The sequence below is a fragment of the Schistocerca piceifrons genome, chromosome 7 (assembly GCF_021461385.2).
Source record: "Schistocerca piceifrons isolate TAMUIC-IGC-003096 chromosome 7, iqSchPice1.1, whole genome shotgun sequence".
Classification (NCBI taxonomy): Eukaryota; Metazoa; Arthropoda; class Insecta; order Orthoptera; family Acrididae; genus Schistocerca; species Schistocerca piceifrons.
This window is the reverse complement of record NC_060144.1, coordinates 287,590,868-287,609,195: the sequence shown is the minus strand read 5'-3', so window position 1 is coordinate 287,609,195 and position 18,328 is coordinate 287,590,868. Positions and strand designations below refer to the sequence as shown.

The window sequence follows — 18,328 nt, the reverse complement described above, 5'->3', positions numbered from 1 at the left end:
AAGGAACCATAGAATAAAAGTAGAGAAATGGGAGGTGAAGCCAGAGACAAAAGCTGCAATATCCTGAACAAAATGGAGGGAAGAAAGAAGAGCTAAATTCTCGCAAACAATGAAAAACTGGTGGGCAAATAAAAAGAACCAGAATAACAAGAAGAATGGAAAATGAACCATCTTTACGTGGCGTCTTCCACTCTAGGAAGTTGCGTCCAATAGTAATCGTTATACTAGTGTTGTGTTGAACGGTCAATTAATTCATACATTGTTATGAAGTCATTAACGAAGAAATCTGGTTTATTGCAGGAGCTTCCTCAAACTCTGAGAACACAACATTTCCATGAGATCCGTTTGCATATGTGACGTACATGTCTCACTATCATAGACACGTGGTTCAAAGTACAAAGTATGTAGTGGATGGACAATGCGGGGAGGACGATGTTCATATTTTGTTTCACAAACTGTAACGCACTGTGTCAGGCGTTAATGCCACTCTTTGCGATAAGAATGTAACTATTGGTCACTTGTGTAATCAGTACAACAGCAAATAGTACTAGTAGTAACAATCTTTTAAAAACAGTTTAGTCACCTTGTAAGAGGTCCATGGTTAAGGAATTTCTTACTAGCGCACTCGAGCAGATGTAATTTCGATGGATTGCTCACGTGCTGCCTGCGATATGTAAGCTATAAGAGAATCTCAGACCAAAGAGCAGTGTTGACTGCAGTAGGAACTGTGTAGCAGTTGGAGTAAGTAGTTGCTAGCGAGCGGTCTGGTGTATCGTGTTGGCTGGGCTGGTCGAGGTGGAGCGATGGCGGAGCCTGAGCGTTGTAGTGTAAGGTAAAAGCAGCCTCGCGTATATGTAAATGTTTAAAGAAATCTCTTAATAATAATCTTTCTCATAAGAAGTAACTTTTGACAATCATTCATTTCAATTTAAAGAATTTACTAATTTCTCCAATCCATGGTTATCCTGATTATTGTAAAGGAAAATCAGTTTTTTTTTATACATGACAAATCTATCGGCTAGCATTGCACAGGGCTGTGCCAGAAAAATTTCTTACAGTAGCAGATATATACACGTTATCCGGCGACCATATTGAGGTAAGAATTTTCAATTTATTCAGAATGATCTTTCAGGGCCATGACGCAGCGCTGTTGACGTCCAAAATTCACCAGTTTAAATTCACAGTCAATTATTGAAAGGTTATCTATGAGTCACATTCTTTTATCTGGAGGTTAGTCACATTGTCTTATTGGTAGGTTACAGAATTTGTTTATTGGGTGATTACGCTGAATGTGAATAACATAAATAATTATATTTTATTATTGGGAGGTTACGAAATTTTACTGTTGGGAGGTTTTGGAGTGTATCTGTTGGAAGGTTACGCTGAATGTGAATTATATACTTATATTATTTTACTGTTGGGAGGTTATTAGACATATTATTTATCTGTGGGGAGGTTACAACCTGATCGAAAGACAACTACACATTTTTTAACCCTAACAAAATTTAATTTCACCTTTCAGGGTAACCATTCCCTTTAGAGGGATAGGAACTTTACTTACATTCTTGTCCATGACAAAAATGTGTGTGGTTTGCACTAGTTTTATAAAGATAACTACGTGAACGAACATCAGTGTCCTTTATATGCATTCTAATACGTTAAGTGATTCTAAGCGGTATCGAATCGTCGAGTCCTGGGTAGGTTACGGTAGGCAGACCACATGTTTACACATTTCACGTAAATCACGGACCAATGGCTTGCGAGCGAGGAACGGGCGCACGATAGCGTCCCAGGTGTACCCCATCGCGTTCAGGTCAAGTGAATTTGGTAGCCACGCCATCAAAGTGAGTTCGTTCCAACACTGTAGCACGCTCTCACCATGTTACACTACAGTCATGGTGCTGGCAAGTATCATAATGCATGAGGCGATGTAAGTAGTCAGCAATTATGTTCAACTCGTCCACAACTGTCTTTGTGCCTCGGATTACTGCCACATGTCTCATGGATGCGTTGGTAAATGTCCCCCGTAGAGTAACACTGCCTCACTGGCCGGCGTCTAAGGAGTGGTACATATATGCGAGTAAGCGACGCGTTTTCATTGATCCATGTTCAAATCCCCGTGTTTGTGTGCCTTCTGTAATGGTAACTGACGTTATCATTCGGCTAATATGGTAGAGCATAGGGGTCTTATGAAGCAGACTCCCGTGTTAAACAATCTGTATTGAGTGATGCCGCCACGCGGGGTAGCCGCGCGGTCTTGGGCGTCTTGCCACGTTCGCGCAGCTCCCTCCGTCGGAAGTTCGAGTCCTCCCTCGGGCATGGGTGTGTGTGGTGTCCTTAGCGTAAGTTAGTTTAAGTTACATGAAGTAGTGTGTAAGCCTAGGGACCGATGGCCTAAGCAGTTAGGTCCCACAGGAACTTACCACTACCACATTGAGTGATGCCGTCCGTGACATATCGATAACTGCACTGTACTCTGTCCTCTAATCTGCCACATAGTCGACAATCCTACTCTACATACTGGACAAGTGCTCTACCTCCATGTACTGTGAAGAGTCGTAGACGACCAAAAACCTGTCGCCTGCTCTGTTTCAACGTCCTTGAGGAATTTCCATTCATTATGAGGATGGTATCACACCAATAGCCGACGAATTTCTCCGTTACCGAAGCGTTCGATTCCAGACGTCGGGCCATGGCAGTCGCTTATTTGGGTAGATTTCCCCGTTTGCAGCAGATATCGCCGCTAGAATGATTCCCCATTCGTCTTTACCCCGTTTACATACATTCCTTACCTTGTCACGTGCCCGCAACGTCACCAGGCGATACTTAATCTCTCTCTCGCATATGGTCTTACAACCATGTGTTCAAATGTTTGTGAATTCCTAAGGGGCCGAACTTCTGACGTCATCACTCCATAGATCTACACTCTACTTAAACTAATTTGTGGAAAGAAGAATACACACGCCCATGCCCGAGGGAGGACCCGAAGCTCCTGCGGGGGGGGGGGGGGGGAAGAGGGGGGGATAGGGAGGGAGGGGGCGGCGCAGCGGCGCATCTTACAGTCACATGAAGCAGTGTCTGTCCTCATTACATTTGGTAGACAATTTTTAACACATGAAGCGCCTCTCAGTAATTTGTCGTATTATTGCTAGCCTCAAGTCAGTGTCTTAGCTTTCAATAAAACGAGTCACCCATCTCATTTTCAGGGGTCTAAACCGCATTAAGCTATGCAAATTCACTATCGCGCCATCTGTACCCTGCACCTCGCAACATGTAGACGTGCGTGAGTAAAGGGAACACCTCCACTAATGCCTAGAATTGTGCTTTTATGCTGAATAGAATGAAGAAGTTATTTACCGCCAACCACGACTAGGTGGCATTGTATATTAGGGAGTAACAAGAAAGAATGGTATTTATCAAATATATGTAGTTGAGATATTGTATATTCGTGTCAAATGTATTCAATAAATTTCGTGGTGTGTTATTGAAGAACAGTTTGCAAAAACAGTATTAATTGTATCATAATGTGTAATGCTAGAGAGAGAGACAGACAGACAGAAAGAGTTTAAGTAAGACTCTAATTATGTAAATATAATAATACCCTGTTTACATACTTCTGACAAGACATCCAAAAACAATAAAGGGAAAATATAAATTTGAGACTGAATTTTGGGGCGCCTGAAGTTTTGAAATACTTAAGAGAGTATGTGGCGAGCGATAGTTTACAAGACAGTGTGTGGTGAGCTCAAGTTTAAGTGCATATTGTGAATTAATGTGAAGTGAAGTAAGACGGTGCTAGCCAACTTATGTGGAGTTATTGCGACAAACATTTGCCACTAAAAGACAAGATTGTGAGAGGATAATGTTTAAAAACGGTGGGTAAGCAGAATAGCTACCAGGTGCATCGCAACGACGGAATGATGCTGAAACCGTGACCTCTCTGTGCCAGAGGTGGCAAATATTCTTCGTGTTTAACATTAAGTCGATAGGAGGCCGTGAAGATTTGTTAAGCCACACTTCAAGATAATAACTACATCCATAAAGTGAAACGGTTTTGGTATGCAGCTTTACCAACGTAAGTGAACTTAAGTTCTAAGAATATCCAACTTTCTCCAAAGCTGATTAAAACGTTTAAAGCAGATAACGCTATTGACTTCTCTCGTGGAATAATAATCAGGTACGGCGTAATAAAATTTTGTGATGAGAAATGAACACCAAATAATGTAGTATCCTCGTACTAATGTTTCACTTTCTCAGCTTTCCGTGAGGAGTTAAATGAGCAAATGTTATTATACATAACAAAGTCTTTGCTACAGAACCTCTAAAGCTTCGTTTACGCTGGGGCAACATCTTGCAAAATTGTGGCATGCAACAGTGCCGCATGCTACAAGACGCACGTTGTCGTATGATTCATGCGGCATAGACAACCCCGTGCGTCATGTCGCAATGTGCCGCAGCTAACCCCCGAGCTGAGTGGGTTCGTGTGCGACATTTTCTGTGCGACAGCGGTAAATTCGAAAACATGGAGTGGTCCAACAAGAAGCATTCATAGAGGACTTCTGACAAACTGAGGTTTTGTGGAACGCATGTGAAAGTAATTATTAAAAAAAATGTAGTGAAAAGAGACACGAAATCTCGCTTCAAAATATGAAATCGATGAGAATGCTATGAGGAAGAAGATTAAAAACCTGAGGAGTGCATTTTCTCGCGAACACATGCGTGTGACGAATGAAAAAAGTGGCTCAGCGGATAATACGGAAAGAAAATGGTTCGCATATGAATCATTGAAATTCATCTTAGAATGGACAGCTGAACTGTAAGTATCTCGATTTCAACAACTATTCATATTTATTAATTGAGTACTGTAATATACTAAACCATGTCAACAAATTGGTCCCATAACCCCTCTCAATTAATCAATCAGTCAATCAACCACGGCAACAAAATTTTCAATAAGTATATTTGTAAAATAGGAAATTTTATTGTGTTCTTAGAAAGCCCCATTTTTTTTAATTGCTGTGATGAATAGACTACATGTAGTACCTTCTACCAAATGCTTTCGAATGAGTATGTAATCGGTAGATGTAAACTGTAGTTTTAAAAAAGTTGGTAATTAATATTCTTTCCTCCGACCTTGGTAACTGCCCAGCATTTGGTTTCATTATAAGTGGGATCAATGGATATGCCACGTCCGCTACTAAAACATATGGTGTCAAATGATGTCTTCCTGGAAGAGATTCTGGGGAGGAATGTTTAATTTGTTTCCCGTTAACGCTTTATGAAACGAAGTGTTCTTAAAAACGCCTCCATCTGATATGCGGCCCTGTCAGCCAAATTGTATACATTGAAAGCAGTAATAAGCGTCTGCAATCGCCTAAGGACAATGCTAAATCTTTTTAGTAGTTAATATATTCACTTTCAGTATTGGCAGGACACATAATTTGCACATGTTTGCCATGTGTGGCCCCTACGCAGTGAATGAAGTTCAACTTCGAATAATTTTTAGCAACATTCTTCGCTATCCTTTGGAATCTGAAAAGTAAATCATTGTCATTACTTTTCATACTTTTTTCAGAATGACGACACAGAGGACACAGATACAAAAGATGGAGATGCAAGTCAGCCATCTGGAGACAATGTGCCTCTGACACCAATTACGTCTCATGGGGAAACACAAAGAAAGAAAATTACTAAACACAAAAGAGAACAGCTCAGGAAATGGAGAGAGATGCTCAGGTTGAGGAAGCTCACCCGATTTTAAAAACTGTTAACAACAGAATGAGTGGAGTGTGTGTGGAGAGTTCATCGCCAATGAAATGAGAAAATTTCCCCGGCAACACAAACATACGTGAAGCACATCACTGGAACTGTGATATTCAAAGGAGCGTTGGGGGGAGTATGAGAAGTGAACTCCCAACATCACGTCATTACCGGTTGTCGTACCGGAAAACAGTGTAGAAATAAGCTGTCTAGAAGTTAACTGACAATGATACTGGTGAGAGTGAAGAATTCATTCACGTACCAGGTACATCGGAAGAACTCCATCAGTTTTTGCAATTTAAAAAATAATCGATATATTTTATACCAGTTATTTAGTTTCGATTATAACTTACTTAAAAATGAAAATGAAAAATAATTTAAGTAAAGTGAGTATTGAGTGTAATTCTTCAACACTGATGAAATAGCTTTAAATACTTCTGGAATTATGAAGGAAATAGCAGAATATGATACTTTTAATAAGTACATTAGTGACTTGTACGAGTGCCCAGTGGCTAAAAATCGCAATGCGATGGCCAGTCGAATTCTTGGTGAAATACTGTCGTGGCAATTGGTATCTTTCTTTAGAATAATAGGTGTAGTTAACTGCAGTAATTAACTGAAGTCGTCACTGGACTTATCCAAAAATTACGAAATAATGCACCATCATCTGCTGCTAGATATCCCAGTATACTCGTTCTTGGGTCTTCTATAAATATTCTTCTCTTCCACTATCGTTTACTTTTCCGTTTATTTTCATTTCCATTGTTAGCTGCATGAGCGATGACCAAGTAAGCACCGCCGCAATCGCTTTGTCACCCATTCTCCTGCAAGACCGACTCAGTGTCACAGAAATTCTGTCGCTTTAATATAAATTAACCTGCCGCATGCAACATAGGCCGCAAGGTGTTGCCTTTTGGTGCAGACTACAAGATGACGCATGCCACATTTCCCTAGCATGCCACAATGCTGCAAGATGTTGCCCCAGCGTAAACGAGCCTTAGGAGTCCATGTTAAATAATTAATGTATTTTTAGGCTGGAAGATAGCCAAATGTGAACCTCAAGTAAGTGAAAATTGATTTTAAAGCGAACTGGATACTAATGTGAACTATAACTCAGTTTTACAAGAACAGAATAGACCCTCACTTTCCAAACTGTTACACAAATTGTAGTTCAAACACATTTTTTTACTTGTGCAGTGATCAAAAGTAGCTAATGCTGCTAACCCTCGTAACATACTATACACTTAATTTTCAAAATATATTTGCTGCTGTTGTGAGATATATTGTTTTCTAAGCCAGAACAAGAACTTGAAATTAATTAATGCGTCTTCTGTATTAGCAAAGACTTTTTTAGTGTTAATTCGTAAATAAATCAGTTATTTGCCCATGATACGTGTAATATTCGGCATATGTTTACCTTTTCAGGAGAATTATTAATTATTTATGGTGTTTTGATTGTATATTGTAGGGAATTGCATTTGGATGGTATTTCTCTCCCCTTTTGTTGTCGCTGTTGTTGTTGAGCCGCTACTGCTACAGCTCGGTCGGTGGAATCGAGACGCGAAGGGCAGTGATGGCTGTCCGAGTCGGGTAACGTGGAACAGCACCTGGAAACCTCTAAAGAAAATTGTTCCTCGCGTAATGTATGAAAGTCCGTTTGCGAGTCAGCGCAGTCTTCTCAGCGATGCGAACTGCTGAATTTAATTGTCTGTTATGGTTTTATGATGATTTGATATGCCCGGTTAGTTAGTTATTGCAGTATTGAGTGAATCATTTATCACCTGAAGCGAGGAAAAATTCATTTGTGGTTCGGAATCAGCAGTTGTTATGTTCCTAGGCAGAATTGTTCACTACGGCATGACGGAGATTCAGAGATAATCTATAATGCTATCTTGGTTTCGTGCGTCGTAGTATTATGACGGCAAAACACTCCTTTCAATGCTCAGTGTTCATCAAGTCACTTTTCAGTTAAAATTTTCACAGTTAATTAATTTTGATCATCAGCTATCACACAGTTCCATTAAAGATGGAGCCAACAAGTGAGATTTCCATTACTGACGATCAATTTTTATTGTTATTTGATAGCAGTTAGTTTATAACCATCACACCACACGCACACCGATGAATCAGATCAATTACGATTCTTTTCAGTTCGTTGATCGTGACATTTACGTAAACTTTTACAATCTGCGTATTTATATTATCTTCGTGTGGTCGTATTAATGTTTCCTACTCAAGGCTAATCAGGTACTGCAGTCTTCGATACTACGTCCATTCTTCGTTCTAACTGTTCACTTTGATGAAGGTTGAGTCCAACGATAATATCTCCAATAACTGAGGTTCATTAACTCGTCGTACACTATCAGAATTCACTTCAGTTCAAGTTCTCAAGTCAGAATAACTGAGAACAAAGTCCTGGCCTCTTTATCAAACAATAGTACTTTGTTTTAATAGAAACAATCTCGTAGCGTTCCGTTTGTAATACTATAACAAACGGTGTTCTCTCGCGACTTGATAGCAAGCAAACTAGCAAGTGACTAACATTTCCATGATCGAGCATTGTAGACGCATCGAATATCCTTTTTGCCGCGTTTACAACTCTCTTTCACAAAAAATGTTATCTCTGACTGACATATTACTTTGGACTTAACTTTCGTTGTATTTATTTGCAGTTATCACTGAGATGTTTGATAGCTAATTAAAAATAACCTTTCTTTCTTTCTACCTCTATATTATGACATACTAAGTAATTATTGGCATTGGTGTTCATCAAAACTTTAGGGTGTTACATTATTCTCAAAGTTGCCGTACCTGTCAGGATAACACTGTTACCTACTTCAAATTATCATGACATCCTCATTTGGGTTTTCGGGTTTCTTGGGGTGTTACAACAGGGAGGTCCCACAATTGAGGGTGTTTGCACATAAGCCATGAGTGACCTGAACGTTTGCAAAGATGAAATAAGACTATATATTGCTGGCGACCGTTTACTATATCATTGGTATTAATATTCACTCCCATGCAGTATAACTGCAGTCTGGGATATTGCGTTGAATTTCCCCCCCCCCCCCCCCTCCTTCACCCGCCCCCCGCCACCACCCACCGTCCTGCAACTTTTATACAGGGTGTTACAAAAAGGTACTGTCAAACTTTCAGGAAACATTCCTCACACACAAATAAAGAAAAGATATTTTGTGGACATGTGTCCGGAAACGCTTAATTCCCATGTTAGAGCTCATTTTAGTTTCGTCAGTATGTACTGTACAACCTTCCACCTACGCTCAATGGAGCACGTTATCATGATTTCATACGGGATACTCTACCTGTGCTGCTAGAATATGTGCCTTTACAAGTACGACACAACACGTGGTTCATGCACGAAGGAGCTCCTGCACATTTCAGTCGAAGTGTTCGTACGCTTCTCAACAACAGATTCGGTGACCGATGGATTGGAAGAGGCGGATCAATTCCATGGCCTCCACGCTCTCCTTACCTCAACCTTCTTTAATTTCATTTATGGGGGCATTTGAAAGCTCTTGTCTACGCAACCCCGGTACCAAATGTAGAGACTCTTCGTGCTCGTATTGTGGACGGCTGTGATACAATACGCCATTCTCCAGGGCTGCATCAGCGCATCAGGAATTCCATGCGACGGAGGGTGGATGCATGTATCCTCGCTAACGAAGGACATTTTGAACATTTCCTGTAACAAAGTGTTTGAAGTCACGCTGGTACGTTCTGTTGCTGTGTGTCTCCATTCCATGATTAATGTGATTTGAAGAGAAGTAATAAAATGAGCTCTAACACGAAAAGTAAGCGTTTCCGGACACATGTCCACATAACATATTTTCTTTATTTGTGTGTGATGAATGTTTTCTGAAAGTTTGGCCATACCTATTTGTAACACCCTGTATGTACTCTCCATAGGTAAAGTGAATTACACATTACCAATAATTCTAGTGACTTCCACAATCTCAAAGAAGCGAAGGGTGAAGGTAGATTAGTGAAAAGACGGGAGGCTTTGCAGCTGAAGCTATGCCGTCGTAGCTTCATAGTATCCTAAATTACGCGCACCAGCATTCATAACTATTACTGAGCAACTGCAGTTCACGTCGTCAGCGGGATGGGAAACGCATTTAATGTCACGGCGACGTAGAATTTTACCGAATTCATTTGATACTTCGGTGGCTTACGATTGATAGAGCACTGTCTTATTTTTCTCATTGTGTTCTGTTTGCCAGTCTCGTACATTCTGCCCGAAGCCACGTCTTATTTATCTGTCACCACATAGATTTTTTTTTTCGAGTTTGATGTGGTTGAGATCCATTGGTGGGCTTTTTTTGCCGTATGTTGCGCAAGTCCTATGGACCAGTGAACTGGAACACCCTCAGATTGTGAAATGATGGCAATTGGAGACCTGCAGGTTGAAATCACTGTTGGTTGCTTTCCTTAACGTATTTTGTCGCATTGTGACATCCGCATTACCAGGACGTCCAGTACTAAAAGTTGGTCATTTTCTTTCACCCCCAAGGTGAAGTGTTTTCAGAACTTTCTTTTGGAAATGCTCCATTAAGTAGTTCACCACAACTGGTGGCAGGGAGTGCCCAATACATTTGTCCCTAACAGTTGCCATTGAAGAAAACAATGTAGATATGAAGATAAAATCCATTAGGTACATTGTTGGGTGACTAAACATTTTCCTGATCAGCTTGACGGACGCAAATAGCGACAAACTGATTGCGAAGGAGATCTGATCAAATCTCTCCACAAGCAGACTTACGAAGGCGGGGTTCTTGCAGCCACTGAATGGAACGTACGAAGTTCCTGAATAATACAAGACTTTTGCCTTCATCAGAGATAGCAATTTTCTTCAACAATTAGTGCAATAAACACTTCTTTCAAAACGGCTATGACCGGTACAACTCGTAGATTTCCCATCTTCTTACGGAAAAGAAGATCTTAACATCGTTTTGGTCCAGATTTCTTGAACACATTGTGAGTTCGAATACAATAAATTTCGTTGTGACGGAAAAGCTTCCATCCACAAATCAGCACGGATTTAGAAAGCACCGCTCATGAGAAACTCAGCCTGTCGTTTTGTCACGTGATCGTGCGAACCATGGAGGACATCCGCGAAATTATTACGCCGTGAAAGGTGAGTGTGCCAGTCATGTACCACGAAACTTTCACCTATTGTTCGTGTGGTCTGATCAATGTAGGGATCGTTACATTCGGTAGACTCTAGCCGTTCGCAGAGCGAGATCACCTTCCCCGAGACGAGAAGAGTGCAGTTCTTTGTGACTGGGAGATTTCTTAAACATTAGACCAACGTTAAGAATGTGAGTACAAAGGGACTGATGAGTGAGCCGGTAATCCTAAAACATAAGATACTGTTGATGATTTGTGTCAAAATGGTTGTTGATGCAGAAATTCGGTTGAATATCTAATGAGACTACCTGTATAACTCTACAGGGGAGAAAAATCAATAAAATTATTAGTGCATTGAGGTGACTTGTGATATGTCGTTGCGTATTCACATTATTCGATCGTTGGTCGACATTACAATCAATGAATATGAGAAAACCCGAAGGTAAGTTGATACTTCGAAAGCATAAACAGTTTAGTAATACACTAGGACGCATACACAAAAGTTCGGATTCTTGAGTGATAGCAGCAAAACTGTGAGACCAGAGAACATACAGACCGGCCACGCAGGCGGACTTAAATATAGAAACAGAATACATGAAACGAACAGATTACAAATGGCTCTGAGCACTATGCGACTTAACTTCTGAGGTCATCAGTCGCCTAGAACTTAGAACTAATTAAACCTAACTAACCTAAGGACATCACACACATCCATGCCCGAGGCAGGATTAAAACCTGCGACCGTAGCGGTCGCTCGGTTCCAGACTGCAGCGCCTAGAACCGCACGGCCACTCCGGCCGACAACAGATTACACATAGGATGTGAAGTACAGTAGCTGATTTATGAAGATGATAATCATTGGTATCATGAAATACAACTGAAACTGCACTTGAGGTGTGTGCCACTTCTATAGAATAGCAAATGCCTGTGTTAGTTAAAAAATGAAATAAAAATTGATGCGTTTCCTTTTCTGCCCCTTAATGCTTGTATTTAATAGAAAGGAATTTTATTGCTTATTTACCATATAGTTTTCAACACTGTAAAATTTTCTACAAGAATGCAGAACACTTAATTTTGTACACGTCATTACGTCGAATGTCCCAAAATGGTTACAATCCTTACTTAAGAGTTTTTTGCAATGTGGTTTCCAGCCTGATTACTCCATTCCTCTGGTACCGAATGAAAGGAAAAAGAAAGAACTTTGAGCATGGTGCTTCATTCAGCAGTCGCTGGAACTTACAACATGCGCTCGTCATAACTATTGTTTTTTTCTTGTTTTTTATTTTTTTGTATGCCCGCTTCCTTTGGAGTTGCTTTCCATAAGCTGCTGTGAGCCGTTTAGTCTTCAGTGTTTACGCTTCCAACTGATGTGTACTACAATGTGCACCATAGTAGTTAATTTACAGTGAAAATTACAGTGCTACAAGAGTGCATCTTTTTGAATATTTCAGATGTACATCTTCTGATAAAGGAATTAAGATTTTTTCACACAGTAATTCTCTTTTCCCCTCACTGCTTATCAATCATAAATTCAAGTACCTGAGGGTAGCTATTGAGATGTAACACGAAATTTTCCATTGCCTTGGCTGTCTGAAAGTTACATATCGCCAGGAAATGACGAATTATAAAAACAAATAAAACGGATTAGGACAATATTTGCCGTCTGGAGCAATTTTAATTTTTTTTTCTATGACATGATCGCGATTTCGGCGTATTGCGCTTTTCGCCTGGGGTAGCAGTAGCAACATAAGCTGCTTCCATGCTAGTTAAAAATGTAACAACTAACAACGTATTATATTCTCAGACTGTTCTATAAACCAAAACTGCTTAGAAAAAAGAAAAATTTTCTAAGCTCTCTTCGATGTGGTGGTCGTTGCACATCGTTCGTTTGCAAGCGACACCATCCTCGAGGCAATTATGTCAAAATGGCTGCTAATAAATGAAAGTGCAAATCTTCTATTCAACTTTGGATTACATGCAAGAATGTGTCCCAAAACATGCTGTGAATATAACCACCTTTCTTTACAACATTTAGACACAAGGAACCATTATAATGACGTTATTTCACTGTACTTCGCAACAGATACGTAAACTAATTGTTAGCAGAACACAATAGTAACTACGTAACTGTTATAATAGTTCAGTTTGTCGCACCCCGCATTATTATTATTATTTCTTTCTTGTCTCAGACGTTATGTCTGGTTAAAAATGGAAGGTGACGCGGACCTTGATCAAGCGTGACTTCCGTTTAACTGTACAGTATACGTTACATTGCATTTAGGAACTTTCGGGTAATTGAACAACTGTCAATAATTACAGATTTCTGTAGTTGTATATATAAGTTTGGATGTAGCTGTATTGCATTGATGTACTGGTGGATATTGTGTGGTATGACTCCTGTAGTTGATAGTATAATTGGTATAATGTCAACTTTATCCTGATGCCACATGTCCTTGACTTCCTCAGCCAGTTGGATGTATTTTTCAATTTTTTCTCCTGTTTTCTTTTGTATATTTTTTGTATTGGGTATGGATATTTCGATTATTTGTGTTAATTTCTTCTTTTTATTGGTGAGTATGATGTCAGGTTTGTTATGTGGTGTTGTTTTATCTGTTATAATGGTTCTGATCCAGTACAATTTGTATTCATCGTTCTCCAGTACATTTTGTGGTGCATACTTGTATGTGGGAACATGTTGTTTCATAAGTTTATGTTGTAAGGCAAGCTGTTGATGTATTATTTTTGTTACATTGTCATGTCTTCTGGGGTATTCTGTATTTGCTAGTATTGTACATCCACTTGTGATGTGATCTACTGTTTCTATTTGTTGTTTGCAAAGTATGCATTTATCTGTTGTGGTATTGGGATCTTTAATAATATGCTTGCTGTAATATCTGGTGTTTATTGTTTGATCCTGTATTGCAATCATGAATCCTTCCGTCTCACTGTATATATTGCCTTTTCTTAGCCATGTGTTGGATGCGTCTTGATCGATGTGTGGCTGTGTTAGATGATATGGGTGTTTGCCATGTAGTGGTTTCTTTTTCCAATTTACTTTCTTCGTATCTGTTGATGTTATGTGATCTAAAGGGTTGTATAAGTGGTTATGAAATTGCAGTGGTGTAGCCGATGTATTTATATGAGTGATTGCTTTGTGTATTTTGCTAGTTTCTGCTCGTTGTAGAAAGAATTTTCTTAAATTGTCTACCTGTCTATAATGTAGGTTTTTTATGTCGATAAATCCCCTTCCTCCTTCCTTTCTGCTTAATGTGAATCTTTCAGTTGCTGAATGTAAGTGCTGTATTATATATTTGTGGCATTGTGATCGTGTAAGTGTATTGAGTGCTTCTAGGTCTGTGTTACTCCATTTCACTACTCCAAATGAGTAGGTCAATATTGATATAGCATAAGTATTTATAGCTTTTGTCTTGTTTCTTGCTGTCAATTCTGTTTTCAGTATTTTTGTTAGTCTCCGTCTATATTTTTCTTTTAGTTCTTCTTTAATATTTGTTTTATCTATTCCTATTTTTCGTCTGTATCCTAGATATTTATAGGCATCTGTTTTTTCCATCGCTTCTATGCAGTCGCTGTGGTTATTATTATTATTATTATTATTATCATCATCATCATCATCATCATCATTATCATTGGTTGTGGTCAGGCACAAAGCATTGACAGCCTGAAGTCACCAAATTTCTGCCAGTTCATATATAAGGAGATCAGCAATCAAGTTGTTTTCAAACAATAAGTATAGTGGCCACACTTCGACATGCTTCATTTTAACTATGGATGCAGAGTGTGTCCATAAGGAGAGGGGTGGTGCATTGGAAGCACGATTCGTAACAAGTGTCTAACCTCAATGGAAATAGTTAGCCCTGTTTCTGCAGCGGGGTGGAGTGAGCGACAAACACACTGTACGTGCGAATGTTTAAAAGCTGTAGACTGAGAAAATCGTAACTGCATACTATCAGAAACATGGTCGAAAATTTCGCTCTGGATCCGTTGCTGGAACTGACATCTTGCAAGTGTGAATTTGTCTTCTTGCTTCAACATTCTATAAGGAAAAATGTTGCTGGAAATAAGCAGTGCCTCATCTACCTTGTTGACTCGTTAACTGGTGGTTTTTGGTTTAATAAAATACCTACAGGCACTACATATCATTTACCTTTCGTCTTTTAAAATTAAGTATTCAAATAATATTGTTTTCCATAGCAGAGTTTAATTAGGTGTTAATGTAGATGATAAGTCAGAAAAGGTTACTAGCTGTATTCTGATTGCGTTCAAGGGTAATTGTCGGGATAGGTTAGCAACCACTAGGCTAATACATGGAAGTTGAGATAACGTGAGCAGTCTCCTTTCTGTTGTGGTGAACATTGTAAATATTTTTACCATAGCAGTGCCGCACGAAGCAGTCATTTGCGAACCCTGCAGTGGCGTAAAGCACATGTCAAATAACAGACTACTGCGTGAATTGGTTGATTAAACTGTACATGATAGCGATATTGATCTATCGTTGATAAAACTTGTGAAATATAAGCGCTTGGGAAAAATTAATGAGAAAAAAAAAAAAAAAAAAACGGAAACGGATATAATTGTGAGGAAAGGGAGGATTTCATGTTCACATTCTAGAATACACTAAACATATCGTGTTAATTAATGAAGGTTTATTGGCGGTTTTTCAGTCGGATGTAACAGTCATTGTAGCATTTCAGAGCCGTTTGGTGCTTATCCAAGGACGACAGATCCGTAGCTGTAGGCAGCAGTGTATGGTGCAGCGTAGGCCAGAGGAGCCGCTGCTGCGGTGTAGGCGACGGGGGCGGCGACTGCGGGGGCGGCGACGGCTGGGGCGGTGTAGGCGACGGGGGCGGCGGCCACGTAGCTGGCCAGCAAGCCGGGGGCCGGCTTGGGGCCGGGGGCGGCCAGGCAGGCGGCCACCACGGCCAGGGCGACGATCACCTGTGACGTGCAAAAAAGGAGGCTGACGTAACCACTGCTTTCTCAGTATTTAATTACCTGTTTATATTGTAGGGTAACGTTAAGTCACTTGTTTATTACAAACAACACAAGAAGTATGACATCCATACGGTCTGGAATATATAATAATAACCTATGCGCCACGACTATTTCAGTGTGATGAGGACATGTCCGAAAGAACGAACACCATACGCTTAAGCAATCTGTTTTGTTGTCGTTTGTTCACAAAGTACAGCTAAGTCTCTATCCATGAGTATTCACATATCTTCTTAGCTAGCACGAAACACCTCTCTTTTCCAGCGGACACTGGACGCGCCCTAGCATTTAAACATCACAGATATTCTCCTGAAAACTTGTTGGACTAGCATTATTACGTTTCCTCTCTTCAAGATAACAGGATAATGCCTGACAGACGAAGCAAGGAGAGCATAAGAATAAGGTTAATGTAAAGAAAGAAACGAACATCTAAATGCAAAGAAATTTTCGATAATCAGATATAGACAATTTGACAACGAAATTTCTAAACCTGCTCGGATGTGAATCATTGGTTATGGGGAATCAGAATAACAAACCGAGTGTCAGTGACGTGGCACTACAGAAGGATGCTGAAAACTGCGGGACCGGTTAACATAAGAAGTGAAAGAGTTCTCTGTCGAATGTGCACGTGAGGGAACATATGGCCAACTATATTTGAAGTGACAAGCAAGTAGGACTTCCGTCAAGGAGCTGCCCGAGTTATACAATCTGCTTAGTACTTCATCTGCGGAACTTTCAGAGGGGTTCCTGAGTGATGAGTCGGAGATAGGATATTGATAAATTGTTAAGTTTTCCATTGGCTGTCACACAGTTTTTGAACTATAAATACTGTTTCAACTTCGAAGCTCCTTGTCCTTCTCTCATTTAGTCATTCTCATTCATATTTCTGAATTCAAATACAACATTTCTCGAAATACTGTGGGACTTGCAGATGATCAGAGCTTGGTGAATACAATCCAGGTGATTCTAGACAGATATAAGTGTAATGCTACGTTGTAAATACACGGAAAGATGCGATATCGTTTGAGTAGGTAATCTGCGATCTTTCACTGCAATTGGAAACAAATTTATCAGAGTTTCCAAAATGAGTTATTTTTGGCGGAACTATCTCGTAATCTACCAGAAAGATTTATATCACCGCACACCCAGCTGCAGAATGAAAATTTCATTTTGGAAGCGTTCCCTATGTTATAGATAAACAATGTCTCCGCAGTATCCTTTCTTCTAGTCCTGACAAATCTCACGGATGTGTGAAGTTTGCTAAGTAGGAAAGGACAAACTGGCGGAAGTAAAACGTTGAGGACGAATAGTGAGTCGTGTAGATGTAGCTTGCATTGTAGAGCACTTCCCTGTGCAAGGCAAAGGCCTCGAGTCTCGGTACGGAACACAGCTTTAATGTGCAAGGAAGCATTAATATACGATGAAGACAATCCCGAAACCTCATCTAACATACAGTGCCCTGGGAGAACGTCAAGAATCAAATCTTGCCGTGAGGAATCGGTTGTATTGAAGGAATACACACAAGAAATGCTCACCTACGTCACTATTATTGAATCAGTTCTCAAATGTAGTTCATCGGTCTAGGTCAGATATCAGTAAGGGTTAACGGAGAAGTAGGAATGCGTAAGAGCGTCCCAGAAATATTCAATGAAGTGTATTGGGGGATGTTACAAGAGAGGCGTGTACCGCGAGTCAAGAAACACACTATGTCCTCCGAGAAACACATCGCTTGAACACTATATCTTCCAAAATATCTCTTTCGTCAAGGGTATGAACAGTTGAAACAACTCCAAGCATTGCAGCTGTCCTAGCCTGGATACAGCACGAAGATTCATCGAGAGACTTCATGCTGTAGATGCTTACCTGCTTGTACATGTTGCTAGCTTGATACCTTCTGGTAACCTGAAGAAGCAACCTGCTGCCTCGCCTTTATATACAAAGCGCGTAAGCTCGGAAAGTATCCAACGCACGTTCAGTGACGCAGAAGGCGAAGCGACCGACCGATGGCCCGTGGCGAGGCCAGGAGCTTGGCTGCCAATTGCATAAGAGGCAACACCTGGCCTATCTGCATCTACACTACGCAAGCCGTTGTATGGTGAATGGCGATGGATACTTAAGGTTACTATCAGGTACCTTCTGTCCAAAGCTGTTCTCATAAGGTTTGCACTGTGAATATGATTCAATACACGGTCTATTCTCACTTACTTTCCTCCGTGAGATTGATTGTGGTGATTGTAATCGATTTGCAACTTGTTTCCCGTTTGAATTTTCACTCTGCCGCGGAGTACGTGATATTTTCAAACTTACTGGCTGATTAGAATTGTGTGCCGGGTAGGGACTTCCAGCTATGACCTTTGTCTTTCGCGGGCAATTGCTCTACAGACTGAGCTACCTAAGCACAGTACACTCT

At 40.2% G+C, this 18,328-nt stretch overlaps 1 protein-coding gene across 1 annotated transcript in view; it reads right to left on the bottom strand.

The window, feature by feature from the left end:
- The window catches only part of LOC124805359 (cuticle protein 19.8-like), a 42,761-nt gene extending 24,962 nt beyond the window's left edge, over positions 1-17,799 (bottom strand). The window contains exon 1 of the mRNA XM_047265901.1: positions 17,782-17,799. Coding sequence (XP_047121857.1) covers positions 17,782-17,793 — 12 coding nt within the window. The 5' untranslated portion in view covers positions 17,794-17,799. The remainder of the gene's footprint in view (positions 1-17,781) is intronic.
- Positions 17,800-18,328: the final 529 nt, after the last annotated feature.